The sequence below is a fragment of the Zonotrichia albicollis genome, chromosome 4, assembly GCF_047830755.1.
Source record: "Zonotrichia albicollis isolate bZonAlb1 chromosome 4, bZonAlb1.hap1, whole genome shotgun sequence".
In the NCBI taxonomy this organism is placed as follows: domain Eukaryota; kingdom Metazoa; phylum Chordata; class Aves; order Passeriformes; family Passerellidae; genus Zonotrichia; species Zonotrichia albicollis.
In genome coordinates this window covers 39,553,092-39,576,718 of record NC_133822.1, presented here as the reverse complement: position 1 = coordinate 39,576,718, position 23,627 = coordinate 39,553,092, and the positions used below count along the sequence as shown (strand labels likewise).

Sequence of the window (23,627 nt, the reverse complement as noted above, 5' to 3'; positions counted from 1 at the left end):
AAAGCTGGATTGTTGCACTAAAGAGTAATGGAGGCACATGAGGCACATTTTTTTTTTTTATGTGGAAAGTGGAATGCCATGGGCCAGAGATTCAGAGATGAATGCAGAAAGCCAAGAGAACCGAGCACTGGCATATGTCAACAAAAATACCCATTAATCATCTAACATCCACAGCTTCCTCTGGCTCATAAAGGTGAGGAGAAACTTAATCAAGAACCCTGGAATTTGCCTAACACATAGTTAATGATGTGATGTACTGCCTGACTTCATTAACAATGGTCTAACTTGCACACAGGCACGTGCACAGGGTTGGCAGCCTTCCCTCTGAGCTGGGGCTGCTTTGCAGCAATATGTCCTGAGACCTCTGGTTCCCATCTGGCTTTGCAAGGAAGGAAAAGCCACTCAGTGCTGGCCAGCCCAGGAAGTGCCATTTGACTTCTTTTTGGGCCCTGCAAACAGCCACAGATTATGGACTGGGCAGTCTGGCACAAGGACAAGCCTACAATGAGTCCCTCGGGAACTCCTCTCCCTCAATGGACTGAACAAGGTGACAAAGGAGATAGAGCCACTTTTACTGCTTCCAAAGTAAAGGGTGGTGTCTTTAGGTGGCCAGAAAACCACACTCAGCTCAGGGCCAAAGCTTCACTTGCCTCAGAAAAGTGCATAATCTTCCCTGATGGGAGCAGGCTTGTAAAGAATATCAGGAATTACAACCCCAGCAAACATACCAGAAGCACAGTACAATGATGCTTCAGAGCTTAAAGGTCCCATGCAACATTTATTTCAGTCTTCTGCCCTGCATTATCTACCAGCAATCAATTAATACTCTTTGTTCTTTTTTTAATCAGCAAGGATGAATCCACAAGTTAGAAAAAAACATATAGCCTCTGCTTTGTGTGTAAATGCAAGACTTAAGCCTGTTTTTTTCCTAATGAGACTCCAAAACAAAAGTTGATTGCCAAAGTTCTGGCTATAATTAAGGAGGGAAAGTATCTGATATTACAGAGGAGACTTAGAACTTTGATGTATACAAGTAGGTAATGAAACTTTTTTAAGTCATTAAATTCACTGTTTAAAAAAATCATTGTGTACATACTACAGCAGTGAAGTAATTATTTACACAAGCAATGAACTGTGGTCAATTCCATTTCCATAAAGAGAACTAGGGCTGTAAAACAGGCAGTTCAGCTGTTGCTGCCCCTCCTTGCAATGAGTGAAAGGTGGAGAGGAGGAGGACCTCTGCAACAGACTGTCAGGAATCTCATGAGGATTATATGCAGCAAGGGAGCAGGACAAAAGCAGCTGTTCCCCACCAGACCTCAATGAACAACTGAAACCTCACACATCCTTCCAGCCTGGGGTGCAGCTCCTCACTGCAGGAGGGTTCTCTCTTCCTTTACATGCAGGTACTTCTCCTTGAGAGGAGAGAGGCGTGCTCAGTGTCTCCTCAAAAGACACAGGCAGGGTGTCAGCTGGATTTCTTTCTGTCACTTGTGAAGGTCCCCCCTCATAGTAAGTGAGTCAGCGAGGGGAAATGTGGTGAAGCCAGTGGGTGGCTGTAGGCTCAGAGAGGAGGGCATGCGTGCACCTTGGATTTAGCTGACCAGTAAAATGTTCTCAGCATAATTTGGGGATCTGGAGTCCCCCAGGGTGAGTCACCATCCTCACAGTGGTCCTTGGGGAGTGTGGCTTTTGGAATGCTTCTTTGCTTGGGAAAGATTTAATTTCACATGTGCCTGACTCATTGCTTTTAGTCTTGCCTCCTCAGTGTCCCACCTTCTGGAATATCAGTTGACTTGTGTTCCTGTCTGTCCTTCCATACCCACCTGCTGCTGCTGGGAACACGAACTGGTGGGCGATGCTATTTATCAGCTGCACCCCTGCTGGCTGAGGAACCCCATTCTGAGGTTGCAACAACCACCAAACAAGGAGAACATGAAAACAAGATGCAGCTTTTCCTCTCCAAAAATAGCAATAGGAGAAAGTAAATTAATCATCTCTCTTCCCCTGTCCTCAGGCTACAGGGATCCTTGGGACAGATTTGTCAACAGCATCTGCAGACTTTCACCCATGCTGCTTTTTGCAAGTAGTATCACAGAGGATTCAAGTGAAGCAAGAAGATTGCTCCAAGGAGGGGCAAGAAGATCTCACCTTTGGTTTGACACTTTCCCCCCTGAGAAGCCCCTCAGTAGTACGTGGCTGCTGACTTACGTTTGCAGGCGTCTGGGGCAGAGAAGGGCCTCCTGAGGTCGCGGTAGAAGCCCAGCTTGCAGCGCTGGCAGTGCTGCCCTTCCGTGTTGTGCTGGCAGTTGTCACAGACGCCGCCGCTGCGATTGCCCGACGCCAGCCACGCAGCCATGTCAAAGTGACAAGTGTCGGCGTGCCCATTGCACTTGCACGCTGAGGCAAAGCCAAAGGGAACAGAAAAACTCATTAAGGCAGTGAAAGATACTGGTTTATAGAAAAGAGACACAAAAACTCAAACCATGTTTTGGAATGGGGACTTGACCTATGAACCTGTTATTCATTCAAATGCATGAAGCAGCACTACATTTTCATCTACATTTCCCAACCTCTGGAGATAACCTTTAAGAAAAAGGATTTTAAAAAATTCTTTAATTTCCAATACAGGTTTTCCAGTACCAGGACAGCCACAGGTGGTCAGGCCAGAACAGAGAGACCCACATTTACTGGTCCTGCTGAGGAAGGATCCTTCCCTCCCAGCTTTAGAAATCAGCACTGCCCTATACAACATCTGCCATGAGAGTGCTGTCAGGATATTCCCCAGCAGCTGAGGGAGGAAAGAGGTAGGTGGAGGATAGGTGTGTGAGAGAGTACAAGCATCCTCCTTACCCTGTGCTGGCAGTGGAGGAAGTCTGCATGCCCACATGACTGAAGTCAAGGGTCAAGTGAGACCTATTCCAATGCCTGTTCATCAAATGCTGCTGGTGTGAGTAGGAATTCACTGTCATTTCCTCAGAGATCATCCACACTGCAGTGAGCATGACCATAGCCCACACTGTCAGGCTGATGGTTGCTTATGTATGGATAGCATTGTAGCCAGGGCAGGATGGCACTCAGTAGGCCTGCAAGCCTTCCCGGGGTGATGTGGGGAGTCCTCAGCACCCTTCTGCCTAGACTGCTGCTCTTACTGAAGCAGACGGCTCCATGACCTCTGCATTCCCCTGCTTGCAGCACTCTCCCTAAGCATGCCCCCTGGCACTGCAGAACTGATCTACAAACCTCCAGAGCCCATGGCTGCTCCTGCCCTCAGTGCCCCGGGGTGAGCAGAGCCCACACCCAGCAGCAGAAAGTCATACCTCCTGCAAAGGTGTTTGTCGGGGTGTCCATGGAGAGGACAAATGTGGCCCCTTGTCAGCTCCAAGGTACCCTGGCAGGCTGCAGACTGCCCACAGCAGCAGACCTTATCCCCAGGAGATGCACTTGGGACCCAGAGAAAGGCCAAACCAACAGACACGGCGGTCTTGTGACGATTGCCAAGTGAGGGGCTGTGCAAACAGGGCTGTCCTGGCCACACACACACACATGGTGGGTGCTGGGCAGGGGTGTGGCAGTGCCTCTTCACTGCTGAGCTGCTTGGAAAGCACCTCCCCACCACCTCAGCATGTGCTGCTCTCGCACACACAGGAGAAAGGCACGCGTGGAGGAAGCATTTCACTCTGGCAAGGATCTGGAGACACCATTCCTGACTGGCTACTTACACTGACACTCCCTGGGGGCTCCGGTCTTGCCATCAGCAGCCTGCCAAGGCTGGTCGTTGTACAGCGGGGCGCAGTGCTGGCAGTGGGGCCCTGCGGTGTTGTGCTTGCACATGCATTTCCCATGGACCTGGTAGGGGAAAGAGAGCAAGGATCACCCACAGCAAAGGCCAGAGTCTCTGGGGGTCAAGCACTGCCCACACACAGGAAATAGCATGCCAGCTCCATGCTGTTGCATTGACTAGAAGGAGGGATATAGCATAGTGTCCAGTTCAGCCAGGGGCAAATATTCCGTAGTTACACTTTCAGTTAGGTTAGTATGTGTAGATCTGGATGTCATGGTATTGTATACCATGACATATTACTTTTGGTAATTACTTTGCTAATTAATTACTCATGGTATATTACTTTTTTATTTATTTATATTTTTGAGATCTAAAAGCGTCTTTAGCCATTTCCAGATGCAGCATGAATTTCCAGGAGAAATTTTAAAAAATGCCGAGATTCAGAGCACCCTTGGGAAACACTGTAAAACCTTTCTCTTTTTGTCTCTCATAAACATGAATACACCTTTGCAGTATTGCAGGAATAGCACCTACAATCTCAGAACTCAGCACAAATAAGCATGAGAAAAAGGAAAATCAAGCCCCTGAAACATAAATATCTACTCATCCTAGGCAGAATTTTTGCCCCACAAAGGAAGACTCAAGGACAGCACAAGGCCTGTGACTGACTATACTCGGACATGTTCATGACAGATAATTTAACAGCTAGACAGCCCAGTGTAAGGGGGTAATTAGAGATGAAAAGCCAGCACAGCACACTTGGTGCCAGCTGCCCTGTCAGTCGCTGGCATTACTCACCCTGTTGGCAAATGCAAAGAAAACAGGATGTGGCCAGAGGGCACGAGCAGCCGGCAGTGCCTGGATGCAACAAGATCAAGCTCTGCAGTAGCATGGCTCTGCTGGCAAGAATGAAGGCCCTGCCTTTTCCCATGGAGCATGGCAGGTAGCTGCCTACTGTAGCTATTTTGATATGTGCCTGTGTTTGCAGCTTTACTCTGCCCCACATTTTGCTTTTAAATGCAGAGTTCAGCTTCTCCTGCTGCTCGTGACCGAGCCAGGGGCCGCAGTCTGCTGCCAGCGTGGCCCTGTGCTCATGCCACAAGCTGGCCATAAAACCAACGGAGCTGCACCAGCTGCTGCTGCTTTTGGCATTGAGGGGAGCACAGGGTGGCTGGGGCACCTGGTGATCCAGCCTGGAGCTGGGCATGGCCTTAACTGCTACTGCAAAATGCTGCCTTCCACAGAGTTTAACTTTGGTTTTACAAGTGTGCTGTCCCTAACTGCATCACTTGCTGTCGAGACTGCCACATAAAAAGGTTCCTGTGAAAAGCCTGAAGAGTAAACAAAACAGAAGAGGACCTTGAACATGTTGTAAACAGCTCCTGCTTATTACATAAGTGCACACACACACACCACACACATTCCTGGCTTATGGTGACTTTCTGATTTATTAATTTGAGTAGATTAATTAATTTATTTCAGTTGCTATCTTACAGAAGTCAAATGTAACCAGTACAGATAAAATTTCAAAACTGACCTGAAAAGTCTTTCCAAGAGTTTTAAGCAGAAATGAAAATAGCAAGATCTTTCAAAAACTTCTTGAATTCATTCCTGTCCCATTAAAATGTCAGATCGTCAAAAAATACAAACAGCAGCTGTGCTTTGTAAGCAATGGATAGATATGGATGGAGTCAGAATGCACAAGCATCCAAGCTAAAGTGAAAATACTAAGCTAACATTGTTTTCTGTGCTATCTGGCCTCATCACAGGAACTAGTTGGTTTCACTGCAGATACTACTTGGTCTGCCTGGTTTACAGCATTGATATAAGCTTAAATGTGTGCTAATGTCTGAAAAGAATGAGAAGTAAACATAGGAAAGAAACAACAAACTTGTGGAGGGTATATTTAGTTCTCAAAGTGTGTTTTGTGTTTTCATATTTTCATTTTTGCTACAACCAACAAAATGTTCTTCAAGCTTTCAGATACCTCCCTTTCCTAAATTACCCCTCGCCAATAAATTTCTGTCTCATATTTTTTAGGCAAGGTGCACACACAAACCAATGTTACAGAATCTCTTCACACACATTTAAAACCTGCATGGAAACAGAAGATGACTGAACTTATACTGCTCATCTTCTGGTGGTTTTGATGGTGTCCTAACTCTTCGATGCCACTTTTGGTAGGAGCTTCTTGCAAGACCCTTGGCCATTGAGTGGTTAGGGCTAGACACACTAGCCTGAGCCACATCTGTGGCCAGAGACATCCTCCAGAAACCCTTCCTCACAGAACTGTCCCAGCTGTAAGGGTAGAGGGACCCACCAGACCCACGACACACACGATCAAGAAGGGAAGGTGACTGTAAGGAGTCAGAGGGTGCCATGGTCAAAACCAGAGGGTCCTTTGGTGCTTTTGCAATCATGATGCCAAAGTGAGAAGGACATGGTAGAAGAATTGCAATTGAAATTGTCTCAGACATGGGGACACTTGTGATTTCTGTGGGGATGTGTGCTCCCCCTTTCTGTGCCCACAGCCTGTAGTCTCACCCTCCAAATTCAGTTTGCTCCTTGCCAAAGCGACACAAAGAATCACTGGGGACTCAATCAATCATCCAGAGGCTGCTCAGCATTAATAATCCAAAAACTCATCCGAAACTCAGCAGCACCTCAGAAACCCTCAAAGGATTAAGCATCCCAAGACACCAGCAGACAGCAAGGCAAAATGCCTCACCAAGGAGCTTTCATGGCTCTAAAGAGCAAGAGCTTGGATTTTCTGAAAGCTCAAGTACTGTAGAATAGAACATTGCTGCATTGCTGAAATAAAGGAAGGTGGGTGAAAATAAAACAAAATAGGATGGGTATTCCAAGAATCTGCTGTGCCACCATTAATTTGGCATGCAGAGCTAATAAATAAACCACTGAATAGCTGTGCACCAATATATTAATCTGTATGTGAACTCTAAGGAAAGAAGTTGTACGTTATTAAAAAACTGTTCCAGCAATGGAAGGCTTGTGGTCTCTCACACTGTGGCAAGGACAGCTGCAAAAGAGCCAGGTTGGAGATGATGCAAATTAAGCAGCTGGTGTTTATCTAGATAGACTCAGAGGCAGAGCATGGCATGACACTCCTGATATTGATTGCTTGTAAAGGTGCCATGCACCTGGGCAAAAGGAAACAAATGGTCTGTCTGGAAAGTGTAAAAAATAACAGAGTAGCAATTCTGTAGTCTGTGCAAAGGCAAGCACAGGGCCAGCACAGAGGCCCGTGGGCTTGGGCTCCTGCCTGACTCAGTGGGTGCTGTCCAGCTGGGCCAGGAGGAACATGTTCCTCATTCTTACCCTAAGGGTGCTGCCTTGCAGTTTCCTTTCCTCAGGGTTTATCACAACCTGCCTCCATCAGCTGCTCCCTCCCAAGTGCAGATCCCTCTGTGGATCCCACACGCCCTCTGCTCACCGGGGCAGGGCCTGCCATGGCTGCTCAGTAGCCCAGCCTGCAGTGCACACTGCAAACCTGTGTGCCCCTGCTTGCTGCAGGGCTGGGCCCCCATTATCTCAGTGGGATTCCTGTTTGGGTGAACACCTGCAGAGGCCTGGGAGATGCAATGGCCTGGCTGACCCCACTCCTGCATCAGAAGCAGCTACCCAGACCCCAGTCTTAGGGAGTAAGCTTTGGAAAAGGCAGCAGGTTTCTGAATTCTGACACTGCCGTGCCTTTGCAGCACTGCTACTTAAATGGGCTGAGAAAACTTTGCCTCTCCAAGGTCCCCTCAGGTTTCATAGTGGCCCCAACCCCTCTCAGCCAGGTAGAGTGTGGGGTGCAGACCCACTAAGGAAGAAGCTAAAGGGGCAGTCAAACCGAGGGAGCAGAGGGAAACAGAGTCCTTAATAGCTTGCTTCTCAGTGCAACCATTTAGTTAGTACCTTCTTTTCCATATTCCTTTTTCACAGAAGTTTAATGAAAAGTCAGACCTAAGTGATTCAAAAACCTTGCCTCAGGCTGATGTATTTGTTCTCTTAAAATAGCATTACAATTACTACCACCCAAAACAGCTCTGCATTGAAATGTCTCTCCAACCTAGCTTTATCCCACTGAAGAAAATATCTTCTTTCTTTTATATAATTCCAGCATGACAGCAAACACTTTTATGCATTGGAAACAACAAAAAAGGTGGATACTAGCAAGCCCTTTCTTGCAGCCCATAGGTAGACATGTATTTTTTTTAGTAATAAAGAAATCCTATGAGAGCTAGAAATATGAGAAAGGTCAAGAAGGGGTAATACAAGGAGAAGTGGCAGCAGGTGAAAAACAGCCAACAGACTGTCTGCACTGGACAAAATTAATGTCTGTGAGAGCTGTAGGAGGGCCACTTGTGAGACTGGTCTGCCATGCAAATACCCTGTCATGGCACAGAGCAGCTGGGAGACGGGGCTGAGAAACCAGCCCAGCAGCTCTGCTGGGACACAAGGTAGATGGGAAAATTACATACCTGGCCTTCAGGATTTCCCCAGCATGTCAGCACCTTTCTGAAGGCAGAATCTCAGAGTCTGATCCCTGTGCATTGACAGGGGGAAAAGCACATATTTTCTTCCCTTTTCATTCACCTCAGCTTATAGCTAGCTGTAAGGCATACCCACTAGGGTCATTATGGAGCATCACTAAGTACACAAACACAATTGCCAGTATGTCTCATCTCACTCCTTTAAGCATTCACACAGCTCCTGACTCATTTAAGCAGCAAGGCCTTCCTATAACATTTTTCATTTTGTCATGGGGTCTTTATATCCCAGTTCACTTTCACACTGTTTCCCTTAGCTTGACAGCCCAGTCGCAACGTCAGTCACTGGAGGGCACAATGCAAAGAGTGTTACAAAAGTTGCCTTCTGCAAGATAAACGAGCGACTGATTTCTCTATACAAAGACAGTTGCTAGGGCATGCTTCCTTCCAGAGCCTTTTGTTGCCAAATTATAACCTTTCAGCGCTTCCTTTCACATTGCAAATACATAGGGCTTTTTCTTTAGTTGAATCTTATAAAATCCTTTTCCCTATATTTATCATGTTCCAAAATGTTAGGCAGTGACAAAGACTGCTGCACTGAGGGAAAAATGCTTTCAGTCACCTGTTATAAATTGATTTATATTGTAAGAATTCACCCACTATATGGAGTCCAACACAAATGCACACTAAAAGCAAATCAATGTCCCAAAGACCTGATAGCATAAACAGTCTAAATAGCTGGGAGGGGCAACTGCTTTTAATAGAATTTCCTTTTTGGAACTGTTAAAACTGTAATTTTTTTTCTCTCTCTCTTGTTTTATTTTTTTTTTAGCTTTCATGGAAAATGGGCATGATTCTAGCCTAAGGGAAAATGGCAGCATTCACACTGAGTCTCTAACCATAGCTTTTAAACTGTGTTGTGCTTCAACTGCTGTGCCAGTTTTAGAACCAATGCCTACCGGTGGCTGTCAGCACATGGAGAGTATTCTTTTCCCAAAGCACCAGACAACCAAATTTATGCATGAGAAAATTCTCATATCCTATCTTGTTCTTGTGAAAGAATACAAAGCTTGTTGTCCAGGGTGTGGGGGCTGTGCAGTAGGGTTTTTTTAATTCCTTGTACAAAAGGCTTCTGTCAGCGTTGCTCTGGAAGACCTTGAGCATCTTTTGATGTCAGTAGCATGATAACAATTTATAACAGCCACTGGGCTGGCCACATGGGAAGTGGGGGGAAATATTCCCCTGCCTAACTACACAGAAGTGCTTTAGCAGAGTACCTTAATCCACCCAAGATCCCAACCTTCATAACTATGGAGGAAGCTTGGAGAGATCAGCTGGCTGAGCTGCAGGAATCTGCATTCAGGGAGGGCCAAGGAGTCTCTGAGATGGATGAACTCCAGCTCTCACCTTGAGACAGAGCTGCAGAACCCAGGTGAGGTGTCTCTGGGTTTGCTTTCCCCACTTTGGATTCCTAAATTGCAAGATCCTACTTATCCAGGCTTGCACAACACTTGCCTCTCCTCTTGCGTGCCATTTGCCGCTGCTGCAAGCAGGCCACGGGGATGCTTTGGCTGCTAAGAGGCATGCAGAGCAAACATGCACTGCAATGGCTCCATGTGCAGAGGTACTGGCAAAGGGTGAGGAGCTCCTGTGCCACAGATCAGAGGAAAAAACAGTTTTCTTGCATCCACTGAAGATCAGGAGGGATCTCCTATTTATGTAAACTCATTTGTTTGCTCATATTTGCGGTTTGCCATGTAATGCAGCTCCAGAAGTGACCAGTTGCTTAGCATGGTATGGTAGGAGGTCTGTCTGTACATGCATATCTTTTCCTGGGTAAGCACTGGGCTTTAGTTGATGAGATTTGAGTAGTGACCTTTTGAATAAATTTGGGAGAAGTAGGAAAGAAAGAAAGTGTATCTGTATCAACCTGACAGTTGCCTGTTGCACACAAGTGTCCAACAAGGGACAGACAGGATCATACTCCGTATGAGGAGCAGCCCTTGCCATCCCAGGCAGACAGGTCTTCTCTGGGGAGCTCATGGAAAGACACCTTCTGCTAGAGCAGAAGTTCCACCTGTATATTCAGAATTCACCTAAAGGCTGACATGGCACTTCTGGTGCTCAAACAAAACCAGAGTTTTCCTGCACAAATTCCATTCTCTTTTAGGAAAAGGGTAGGTGGGGGAATTGCCAGGAGGAGAGGAGCATCATGGAGAGTTTTGCAGCTAGACGGTGATGATGGGACAGAAACAAATCTCCTACCAGACTCTGTCAAGTTGAACTTTGCTTTGACTTGGCTCAGACAGATTGCAGACAGAGGTTTCCCCACCCCTGAAAATGAACCTAGAGCTGCTTCTGCCAGGGTAGAAGGAGCCCCTCTTTGTTCCACCCTGTTTGCATCCCAAGCCCACATGCTGACGGTGTTCCAGGTAAGTATTATCTCATGGTCAAGTGGACTTGTGGCCTCACTTCAGCCACTCACAATATTTACCTTCAAAACCATCACTTTGTCAACAAAATTGCCGAGATCTCAAGAAAAAATTACTTCCAATGGGAGGAATCCTGTGGCAGCAAGCTGGGCCCATGTCCCAGGCTGACCATCCTGGCCCCTGGGTGAGGATCCTGCATCAAACCTGCCAGAGCAGCAGCCCCCAGCATTCTCACATACCCACACTCTTTTGTCAGATTGTCTCTGGGTGAGGTGGCTGAAATGCTTCTGCTCACTCTGTGAGATCTGACTGAGACCTGGCAGCTGTGCCCAGTGCTCCTGGGATTCCCCAGAGCAGCCCAAGAGAAAGATAAATATATCACATTTACTGCCCAGAGCAGCCCAAGAGAAAGATAAATATATCACATCTGTGTCTTCTGCTGGCCAGGCAGGGACTGAAACTAAGGCTGCAGTTAGGATTTTGCCTATAGGCTGAGAACAAGTGGGGGGCTAAGAAAACTGCCACAAAGATTTTTTTGAAAAGTTGTTTGGTTTTTTATTAAATGATCTTAAACATGCTTCGATTTCGATGTTAACTCTAACTTAGGGCATATTCTTCAGGAGTGATCTTGTCTAAACAAACATAAAAACAGAGCCAGATTTTATAATCATATTGTGAAATGATACTGTGCTTCCCTGCTTCTGTTGTCCTCAGTTTTACACTTGTGGTTCTGATAAAACCCTTGGTAGGCAGAGGTTCATAAAGACTATACTGAAATCTCCATCAGCCTCTTAAATGACTGGTCATAATTCTTCAGATTTATGTTTTCTCTGAGTTTTTTAGCTGATATGTATAAAAATGCTCCCTCTCTGAAATCCTACTCTCTTTTCAGAAGTTTTTTCACTTCTACCACCTAAACAGCCATGGACATCGCAATCTTTTGTCCCTTTTCTGTTCATTCACATGTGTGATGAATTCTTCCTATCACCTTGGAAATAGTTCTCTCTTCCAATCTTGATGCAATGCCCTGGCAAACCCCAGGCTGGGTTGCAGGAGGTGGGTGCCACTGCAGTCCCCAAACAGCAGTAGCCTCATGCCACAGGAGCCAGGCATGGACTAGGCTCAGCCAAAAATGCCCCAGCTCTGTGATGGAAAAGGTGGTATTGGGAGAGGAAAGCTCTTACCACACCTCGACCCTCCCTGCAAACCACGGGGCATTGTCACCCCTACACTGGCACAGCCCTCATGGGACATGCAGGATGGGGGGTAAGTAAAGCACAGCATGACACAGCAAAATGAGTCAGCCTCACTGCAGAAACGTCACCTTTGGGACTCCTGCCACATAAGCATTTATAACCAGAGTTGAATTTCTCCCTCGGGGCCAGCACAGGGGTTTGTTGCTATTTCTTGCTCTGTTTTCAGTGTGATTTTGGCACTTGCTTCCTTCCCCCAGCCCTGCCTGTTACCTGCACACTATGGTTGCCACAGCCTGTAGCTGTACTGGAGGCCTATTTGGCTGCAGGCTCTGTTACAACTCTCAATGGTGCTCCAGGGCACGCTCCCATGCAATTGTATCCCACCAAAATAATCCTGAGCAAACAGCCCCTTTCAAAGACTTTCACTCAGGGGACATCTGCAGAAAGCAGAGCAGTGCTACTTGAAACACTCTTATCAATCACAGAGCTGCACGCTTTCAAACTGGTATATTTTCAAGATGTTGCAAGGCTAGCTCTAGTGGAAGGGAAACATCCTGTCTGCTTCATGTCTGAGATTGTAATTAAGTGAAATGAGAGCTCCCCAAAGAGCTGGACTCCTTACCTAGACTAACTGCCTCTTCTTTTTTAATGATCTTTCTCTGTCTAACATTCAGTACAGTATGTTTGGCTGTTCTGTCTTTCCCTACTGCTCTTCCTTCAGCAAAGCCAGAGCTTTCAGAGCCAGCCTGGATGAGCAGAAAGGATAAGATGTGCTGGTGGCACCAAGTGTCCCTGGACTGGCTGCGTACAGGCATGCCATGCCACAGGCATCCAATGTGTTGGCCACTGCTGTGCCTGTCACCTGCCCTATGGGTTAGTGCCTCTTGCTTCCCTGGAGTTTAGGTCTTGGTGGGTCCTTAGGAATTGGAGCTCAGAGCTCTTGTGATGGAAGTACCCTCAAAACCAGAGCGCAGAGGTTTTATCCAGAGAAAGATATTGCAAAGTGCAATAGAAAGCCCATGAGTGAGAGCCAAAACCCATCTCTATCCCCTTGGTTCAAGACCCAACCTAATATCCTTGGATCCTCCAGAAGCAATGGTAGTTATGTGATGCCTCGTATCATCAGAGAAGCTCTCCTCCTTCTTTGTTACCAAAATGCCCTGCATTTTTTATCCTTTAGATATTGTGCTACTGCAAGTCAGCATTTGGGGAAAGATGGATGTCAGCAATTTAATTATTTTTAAAGATTTACCTGAAATAAATAAACTACTGTGGAGCACCTTTGAAAAGGATGAGAGTCCCACACCAAGACATAAAGGAAGTTCAGCACTTCAGCTCCACATGGAGACCACCCCCTTTGTAAACACCATTTCTGCTCGCTGTGCTTGGAGCTCAGGGCATCAAATGTCAAATATGGCGTACTTGGACCTACACCATACTCTATACAGTCCCTTACTATTTTCAAAATCCTGCTTTCCTGCAGTGTGTTGTGTTGTGAGACATTGTTGGGTGCACGTACGTACCACATGGAAAACGCCAGCCGCCTTGTTGGGCCTGAATCCAGCGACAGGGACGCAGTGGTCGGCGTGGCCGTTGCAGAAGCAGCTGCCCTTGACGATGAAGTCGTAGATGGCGTAGTGCAGGGCTGGCGGCGGCTGCGGGGCCGGGCTGGCCGCCAGGCAGGGACAGCCCTGCCGCTGCAGCAGCCGCACCCGCAGGTTGGTGATCTTCAGCTGCGCCTGGGCCTCCGCGCTGTACGGGTCCTCCGCGGCGTAGGGCGGCGACAGCGCTCGGAATATCACCTGGCAGAGAAACACAGCGGTGACAGGGATGGGAATATCACCTGGCAGAGAAACACAGCAGTGATAGGGATGGGAATATCACCTGGGCAGAGAAACATGGTGGTGACAGGGCTGGGAATATCACCTGGCAGAGAAACACAGCAGTGACAGGGATGGGAATATCACCTGGGCAGAGAAACATGGTGGTGACAGGGCTGGGAATATCACCTGGCAGAGAAACACAGCAGTGACAGGGCTGGGAATATCACCTGGGCAGAGAAACACAGCGGTGACAGGGCTGGGAATATCACCTGGGCAGAGAAACATAGCGGTGACAGGGCTGGGAATATCACCTGGCAGAGAAACACAGCGGTGACAGGGCTGGGAAGATCTCCTGGCAGAGAAACACGGTGGGTGAAGCAGAAAGAAGGATGTCAGCCAGCCCCAGGGTGGGCTGTGGGGTGAAATGGCAATGACAGCATCCTCTGGGAGTGTGCACCAGGCTCTCATGATGTTTTTCCCTCTTTATAAGGAGTGGGAGCACCAAATTCACCTCCAAATCAGTGCGCACAGGGTGACTTCTCATGATCCCTTACATTCCTCTCCACAAGAAGTAAGGACCTTATGGGTGTCAAGTGACATTTTGCCATTAACTCAAATCAGAGGTGGGTGCCCTGGCCTCGTGGCACGGCCCAGCACAGGGACCAGCACCTTGCTGGGTGATGTGCATGTGAGGAACTCTTCATTAACATTCCCTCTCCCAGAATGGGTGTATTTTTTAACCAATATAGCTCATATTTCCAAATATTTGGCTCCTATCAGTCCCAGGCTGCTTCCTAGTGGAAAAGTGATTAGGTGTGGCAATTAGTGACAGCAAGCTGATAATAAAGAAAACCGAGATAAGAAAGAAAGGAAAGAGGGGGGCTTCCAAAGTTTAAACAAATACTTATAATTCATTCTTTATTTTAACTTCACTCTGATTGAATAGGTAAATATTGGCTCAAACTGAATATTGAGAGCACTAGATAAAAATAACCAATTTTCTTGAAAAGGCTTATTTTAAAGTGTTTGGTCTAGCTGCCTACAGTGAGGAATCAGAAACAGCATATGCTTTATATGACTATCACAGATATTAAACAACATATCTCTGATATATATTAGCTATTGGTACATTCAACTTACAGTGACACTTTCAGAATAGTTAAGTAGTTTTTCACTGAACAGTCACCGACAGCTTGATGAACTACAATAATTATAAACAACATTTGATCAAATCACTTGAGCGCTTGAGGGTGTGATGCAGCTAATGGCTCCACGCAGTACTGCCAGCAGTGAGTTAAAACCTCCTCAAACTACAGTGCTGCCCCACTGAAACCATTCATGCCACCCAAAATGCTGGCCAGCCTCTTGCAGGCGGCAAGGAGGTGACCATTGTTTCCTGCCCAGTGAGAGGCAAGGCACCAGCTTGCTGCTGTTGCTATCAGGGATCACAGCCTCCTGCCCCTGAATCCACTCCTTCCATAGAAAGCAGCTGATATGCTTTAGCTGATGAAGGCTTCCCTTTTGTTTGACCAGGATCCACAGATCCTGGAAATAATGACCACAGTGCTGCCAGCTGGCCTGCCCGCAGGCTTTGCCTACCAGCTGCTGCCTCCATCAGCCCCACCACTGCTGGCACTGCTCCTGGCTGGGACCTGGCTTTTCTCCAGGGCTGCCTGAACCCAGCCAGAGGAAGCTTTGTGTCAGCCTGGAAGGAGATTTAGCCTTGTTTTGGAGCTGGACGGCGGCAGCACGCTTTTGTGTGCCCTGCCAGCCTGCCAAGCACAGTTGCCACCAGCATGCTGGGGACAGCCCGGCTGGGCCGTGCTGGAGCTGGGCCTTGCATACTGGCAAACACATCAGAGCTGCAGTTCTGCACTGCCCTCCTGCAAACACTCCCTCCCTCCCAAAGGTGTCTGAGCATCCTCTGCCAGAAAGACACAGGTAAGGGAGAAGGTTAACTGGGAGAGATGATCAGAGGGTAAGGCTGGTGAGCATGCTCCTTGTGCAGAAATGTTGAGTCCAATGAGAGGTATTAATAAACAGTAACACACTTCAAAAGAGGTCTTTTCTCCCCTCTCTTTCAGAGATATACTGAGTTTTTTCTTCTTTCCTAAAATAAATATATAAACCAGATATCAATAGAAACCAAAGTGAGCCCCAAATACAACAAGTCTTGCACCTCAACCCAAGGCTTGTTATTTACCCAAATTTAGACCAATGCCATTCTGATCACATTTACTTGCTAGTGGTTTTGTGAACACACAAGATGCTTTCAGATATGGAAAGAAAATTCCTTGGGAAAAATCCAGTCTGAAGACATTGACTTCCTTTTAGTGGACATGACAGAAAATGCTGGGTTCAAGAACTTTCAGTAAAAACTAGCATTTTGGGTTTCTTGATATTACATAAATTGCATCTCAGAGAATTCTTTGTTTGTCCTAATTCAGATGAGAACAGGGGAGAAACTATATAAATGGGAACAATTTATGCTAGATGGAGCTGCATACTTTCCTCTCAGGTTTTCAGTTTTCCTTGTTTATCTATCCCTGTTTAATGCATGTGACTGATGTTTGCGGTTCTAGTAAAGACAATCATAGCAAGGAAATCAATAACCCCGAGTGCCTCTGCACTGACAGAGTTAAATCTTGTCTGTGTGGAATTCAGGGGGAGTTGTGCTGCTGATTTCAATGGAGCCAGTATTCCTGCTCAGACCCTAAAATGCTACAAACATTTCTTTTTATGGCTACATGAAAACAGTGATGCTAAACATGAACTCTGTCTGTAATTCCCAAGGGCTGCAGGCTCTCAGCTGCTCCCCCCTGGCTGTCCTGTGCTGCTGTGGCTGTGCCCAGCAGCCCTGGCCTGGGGAGCTACACTGTGCCCTGCAGTGTAGGAACAGAGTGAGCCTGGTCTCAGTGCTGCCAGCACAGTAAACATCCCCATGCCTCCATCCCAGACCCCAGCAGCCCTGGTGTAATTAAATACTAACTGGTCATTACAATATGTAGGGCATCATACAGACAGCAATTTTCTGCTCTGACACAGCAGACTCAGCTGGGATTCTACAAGCCCTCAGACACTGCATAATAAGGATAAGGATGTGTTTCCCAGCAAGATTTTCCTGTTCAGTCATTAACACCACTAATTTATCCCAGCTGGTCTCAGGAGTCTGCATCTCACTGGGGCCACAGTGCTCTTACACAGCTATCATGGGTCTACACCCCTGTGCTTTCCAGCAGCCCAGCCACAAATTCACACACAGGCAGTGCCAGATTTCCTGCTTTTACCTCTTCTTGGGCTTTTCCATGCAATTGCCCCAGCAATAGGATGGGCACAGGGTTTCAGCATCCTCTCTGCTAATGAACCACGGTTTGCACAGCAGACTTGACCAGGTTTTCACACCTCTGGTTCTTCTGGCAACTCCCAGCTACGGCAATCTCCTCAACCAAAATATAATTCAGTTTTTAGCAGTGTAGAGTAAGTGTGTAGGAAAAATGGAAAAGAACACTTTGTCAACATGTGTGTGCATTTGATGATGTGGTTTTACAAGCCCATTGTCTCCCTAGTGCCACTGTCCAGCCAGGACTCCGTTGGGCAGTGGTCCCCAGACACTCTGCAGGCAGCAAACCTCAACAGTAAGCACCCCAGGGTGATCAGGCTTCTGTCTTTCCCACTCAAGTCTCCATCTCTGTGTACAAGGCCTTCTATCAAAACATCAAAACCTGGCACCTCAACAATGTGACTTATGCAGTATGATAGCCCCACCTATGATAGCAAAGTGAGGGAGGCCCTGATCTTTACACCAGCAGCTCTGAAATGTATGCACTAATTAAAATATTATATTTTGTAAAACAAGTCAGAAGTAATACATTGAAGCACCCCAGCATTTCTGTGCTTTACATCCATATGATATCCTATCAGAAAGATGTTTTTGTTCCCAGTGTTGCTAGCTCACCAAAAATCTTATGATATTTGGGATTCTTAAATACAGTCCCAGGAACTGAATCTTTATCTCAGCTTCCACTTAAAATTAAGTATCTAGCAATAACTCGTGTCACAAACCAGGAGGCAAAGAGAACTGCTAAGAAACAAAATATCTAGTCCTTGGGGTAATGTTCCTACTGTGAGATATGGACTGATGCAGTTGGATCCCATGTGCTATAAAAGCAACCTTTGCACGAAGCAACATCAATTGAGGACTGATTTAAAAGACGCACAGAGATTTTTTGGCACGGTGGTAGTCTCTCTACACAGCCAAATAGGAGCTGACGTCTGTGGTGTCTGAGTGAGGAATACCACTGCTGTGCCTCAAGAGAGTTGGATTCACCTGACCCCCTTAGTGCAATGCATGTTGGCGGCAGGAGGGAGCCCACTCCAATCCTAAGGGAAGCCCACTCCACTCTCAGAGGAAGGCCACTCCACTCCCAAGGGAAGCCCACTCCACTCCAAGGGAGCAGGAGTGGCTAAGCTGTCCCACAGTACCTTGCACATGCCATGGAGTAAAAATACTTTGCTCTTCAGCCAGACCATTGCAGCTGTCTGCAGTTTGGTCACATCATTACATAGACAGCCTCTAATAAATTTCCACAGGGTTTCAATTTCCTCATGGGCTGTCATGAGCAATTCTTGCTCTGTTGATTATTTCACAAGTACTAGTGGCAGAAGAAGCCTGAGCTCCTCCTGCAGCAATGTAGCCCTGAATATAAATAAAGCAGCAGCCATGGACATGGTGCACTCAAGTAACCACTTGCACCACAGTGACCTTGATATAGAAATACATAAAGTCCCTTTGCAAGAAGTACCCTAATATGTTTATTTATATATATCTCCACAGTGGGAAGGAAAATGCAAATGAATGATTTTGACAGCAACAAAATAAACTGTGAAGTCAAAGTTGCCTGAGGAAGTCAACAAAACCAATGAGAGACTTCCAGGAGCAAAGGTTTCTCAGTGAGTCATGGGCCCACCTCCACTGAATGCAGCTGCAAGGGCCTGGACCTCTGTCAAGATGCAAGTGTCCAGAGCAATGGAATGGGACCCTGTGGGATACAAATGCCAGGGACATTGAAGAGATGTGGGTGATCCACAGAAGTTTCTTCCTCATAGACCTTCAGACACAGGCACAGTTACAGAGACTTGCACAGAGTCTTGCAGCTGCTGTGCATGTGCCTTTCCCTGGGTCCCTGCACCTGGCCAGAGGTGCCATGCTCCCACCTCCAACTGAGAGCCTGCCCTCAGCCAGGAATGGATAAAGAATGGATAGAAGACAAATGGATAGAAGACTCAAGAAGCATATACACATGGGAACAAGCCAACAAACAGGAATATGGCAAAAATAAAAGCAATAAACAAATATTAAAAACATAACCACATTTTTACTCGGTTGTAAATGAAAACCATGGTGGTAACATTGCATGAAGTGATGTGTGGTTTCTTTCCAAAAGAGACTGATGAACTCTACCCTGTATTGTCTGACCTGAATGCATGAAAATATATCTATAATTACAACAATGATCATCCATATTAGTGATTCATGTAATTAGCTCAGGGGCATTAGATCAGTTCAGTACTGGCTTATTTGATTTTTGCTGGTAGATTTATCCCTTTCAATGCATTTTACAGCAACAAATGGAAATTTATTCATAGAATAAAAAGAATGCAAAGTTTGTTGTCTTCTCCAGATATACAGCAAAAGGGATGTGCACCACTTTACAAAAGGGTGTATGATGTCCAAGTAAGTGTTCAACAGAAAAGTTACTAGGAGTCTGCAGTGACTCTTGGTATGCAGGCACTAAATACATGTGTTGAATTGGTCTGTATCCTGGGGCCCTGTGGAATCTCCACGTCACTGGAAGTGATCTGATTTATTTAGTGCCTGGACAAGGTTCTGAAAATGTGGGCAGTAAATGCAGTGGTGGAGCTCTGCCAGCACATCCAGGACCTTACCCATTTGCCTCCTGAAAAATTTTCCCTCAAGCACAACAAGAACTGAGGTTAGGCACTATTTGCCTGGTGCTGGGGCTGAGGTGAAAGTGAGCCCTTATCTCTGACATCCTGGCCCTGGGATTCCCAGCTGTGTGCCCAGCATTGCCTCACATCTGCTTGTGCTCACAGGCCTTGGCTTTCACTTCAAATGATGGCACAAGCTGAGGTAGTCCATGCTCTATCCACTCATGGTACATCTCTGCCATCCCCCAGCCACTGCTTGCCTGCACCCCAGGTCCTGCACCTCCAGGCAGCCCAGCCATCCAACAGCCCAGGAACTCTCCTGAAGGCACTGCCCAAAGGTGGCAACTGCTTTCAGCCTTGCCTGCTCTTGTTCAGAGAAGCTCAGCAGGGAAATTGTATTGTGGCACTCTCCTGCTCACTAGATGTAAAAGTTATAAGTAGTCAATTCTCTTGGTAAACACTATGGGAAGATCCCAGGGAGCAATTTCATTTGTAGAAATGGGTAACTAAAAATATTAATAATGATGCAATATGTGCCAACTGTCAACCTGCCACACTGTCTGCTTTCAACTTCCACCCAAGAAATGTACTAGAAGCAATAAGCTCATCATAACCACAAAGGCCTGACTGATGGAACTGGATGTAAATTTAGCTGCAGAAACACACTGCCAGTGAGGTGCTCCTCCTTCAAAGAGAGTGTTCTCACACCTCTTCCCCACACCCCTGCTCAGTGACCTTCGTGCTGCAGAGGAACCTTGGAGCTAAGACTGTTCTGGCCTTGTCCCCTGTGCCTTCCAAGGAAAGAATAATTGAACTTCTCACACCATAACACGTGCAGGGAAGACTGATGTGAAACTGTCTTACTGCTCATATGAGGATGGCTTGACTTTGAAGGTTTGCTGTGCCATGCAGCAAGACCCAAGCTGCAGCAATGAATCTGATTTGGTACCTTTGGGGAACATGGACAGTCCTACTTGCCCTGACACCTTTGAGGATCTTTTTTTTTTTTACATTGAGAAGCCTCAGACACAGGAGCTGCCTGGTTTAGCAGGGCTCCCTCAGCAGGAGCAGCTCAGGCACACCTGCTGTCAGATGCACAGTTTAAACACCAGAGCTAGTGCAGGCAACAGCCAGCAGATTCTCTGCCTTTACACACCTTCTGAGAGACACATACTCTGAAGGCAGCTGCTTCTGTCTCCCACTTTCAGTACTGAGGGTGCAGCTCTATGCTAGCATTTACCCTGCTGGTCAGTATTTTAGTTTCTGGGATTTTCTGCATCAGTATGGTCATAGTCTGCCAGGCTCTCCTTGGCTCTTCCTGGAGGGCACAGCTGTGTCTGCAGAGGAATATTTTGCTACAGAAATGGGCCCCGTGCCATTGCACTGCCTGTGTATCCGTGTCCCTGCCCATCAGCCCACTCTAAAAACCTCTGAAACCACTGTCTAACTTCAACCACGTTTTGGAGATACACCCTAAATGTTAAGCTCTTGAAAGCTTTAAGAAAACAATCTTATTGCTTCACAAATTTAAGCCTGTTGGATTAGTACCCCTGTGAAGAAGGCTGATAGGGCCACAATGCTGGTACCTCCTACTGACAGAACAGATTTATTTCATATATTACCACAGTGAGCAACAAGATTTTAGGAAAGAAACCAATGTGCATCTCTGTGCTATGTTCATTGCAATGACTCTAGGCTAAATAAGGACACATTAGCTTTTGGCAGATGCTGCAAATAAATCACATGGTGTGGAAAGTTCATCAGCCTAAGCTGGGCAGGTATTATCCACCAGCTCCTCTAAAACACTTCTTTGTTTTTCTGTCTGTCAGACCAAGTGGACTGCAGGAAAGAAGAGCCTCTTTTGCTTGTGGAGAGGTCAGACTGCCCCCATGGTGTGCACTTCAGCATCACCTGGATGAGGTGAAACAGCAACAGAAATTGGAAAACCTGCCTTGCCACTGCAGAGAGGAGACCATCAAAGACACTAAGATCACAGTGAGCACTGGAATCTTGCAGGCCACAGTATCTGGCACTTGATCAACATCCCCAGGCAACCATGACAGTAAGCCACTGTGTAGCACCACTGGCAGTCCCTGAGCTCCCCGAGATGCTGGAGAAATGGCAGCAGCCTTAACAAGGCTCCTTCATATAATTTGACATAAGACAGCATTTGGCCCATGCTTCCAGTCCTTCTGCAGTCTTTTATAGCACATAAATCAAGGCAAATAATCCCTTGCCTTACAATCCAAAATTTATGCAATCTTACAAAGATTTCAGGACAAAAATACAACTATTTCAAATAATCATCCCTCCCAAATTAATTTATACCAAGGTAACTTTTGTCTTTTGGGAATCTCAAAGTATTCAGCCATTCTTAAAAGTGAGAAGCTGTCCAGGAAGAGTTCCAACTCTCATGCAGCAGCTGACCAGTGAGGGGCTGGAAAAGGCACAAGGAGAGCTAGGGAAGACCCTTGGGATTTCTCCAGGATCCTTGAAATCTCTGGCAATAATCAGCCAGATGAGAGCCATCTTCCCAGCTGTTCTTCAACATTCAACTACACAATTTCATTAGATGAAAATGAAACACTGCTAGGTCATTCCTGTCCTCATGTAGTCAATGATCACAAAACTAATGTTCTTATCAGGAAAATCTCACTACAGCTCAATCCTCTTGGATTTCTTCATCTCCGGTTAATAGTGCTTCTCCAATAATTCATCATTTATTCCACAATGGCTCCATTTTGCTTAACCACTACTTTTGCTCATCAAACAGATAGAAACACTCAGTTTCTTGGTTCACAGAACCCTCCAGATGCATGATATCATTGGCTATGGGCTATCAAGGAAAACAATTATTGCCTTTTTCTCATATTTAGAATCACCATTTCTAAAGTAAAGGCTGTGCTAGCCCAGCCAGGAAAATGAACCAGCACATCTCAGCTGATGATATGAAGTCCTTTGACTCATCAGCAAGAAAGATGGTATTTAAGTACTCATCTCTCCAGCAATTCCCCTCCTTTCCCCATCCCCATAAAAGATTTATGGCTGGCCAGCAGCACCACTGTTGTGCATATGGAGGACAAAAAAAAACCTGGAGCTACCTCCAAAGAGCCAGACAAAGGACTGGACTTGCTTCTTCATTGGCAGGGCTGTAAGAAAAGCTGGCTCACTCCCCAGAGCTGCAGAATAACCTCTTTAAGGGCTTCTGAGCACAACACACCACTGCAAAAGCCTGAAAGGCAGCAGGTTAGTGTGTCAGTAACTGCAATGGTACTGAGGATCAAGGGGATTTTCTTTCAGCCTAAGAGTAACACAATTCCATGAATATTTTTCAACTGCTCTTGTTTATAATGAAAAGGCTTTGTGTCTATAGGACTGTCAGCTTGAACTACCATGAGATACACTAAATTCTAGGAAAAAGAACACTTGTTGGAATTATATATAACTGCACACTGTCAAAAAGGTCACGAGCAGCAGCCCTCTTTCAACCCATAGCTATAGATTTTGATTACTGGAATGAGGGATGCTGCAGAGAGACTGGTGGTAAACAACTCACAGCATATACATCGAGTAAACTGGGTTCTGGACATTAACTTCTTTTCTTCCTGTAAAATGTTATCCATGGAGAATTTGAGAACTTCACCATTTGTGTAGGACTTTGAATGTTGTTAGAGTGGGTATCTCACACTGACACCTACTGTTGCATGGCAATTAATCTCAAACGAGCTTTTGGTCCAAAACTTCTGAGACATGTCAATACACTGCTTTAGGTTACACGCTTCCCATGTAACCAGCTGCATCCAGGAATCCCAATGAGAAACATGGCAGTCCTACTCTCTAGCCAGAGAACTGGGAGTTGAATAAGTGAGCTAGCCTTCTCTTCATGCCAAAAATGAGCTGTGAAATGAAGCAGTGGGGTGCAGTGCCTGAAGAGAGGCTCCGGAGGCACC

General features: G+C 46.3%; 1 protein-coding gene across 2 annotated transcripts in view; it reads right to left on the bottom strand.

Annotated features, from left to right (window-relative positions):
- The window catches only part of NTN4 (netrin 4), a 48,209-nt gene that overhangs the window by 13,336 nt on the left and 11,246 nt on the right, over window positions 1–23,627 (bottom strand). For both annotated transcript variants that reach the window (XM_074539597.1, XM_074539599.1), the window contains exons 3-5: window positions 13,429–13,707; window positions 3,723–3,849; window positions 2,212–2,400 (exon numbers count right to left, since the gene is read on the bottom strand). In XM_074539597.1, coding sequence (XP_074395698.1) covers window positions 2,212–2,400; window positions 3,723–3,849; window positions 13,429–13,707 — 595 coding nt within the window. The remainder of the gene's footprint in view (window positions 1–2,211; window positions 2,401–3,722; window positions 3,850–13,428; window positions 13,708–23,627) is intronic.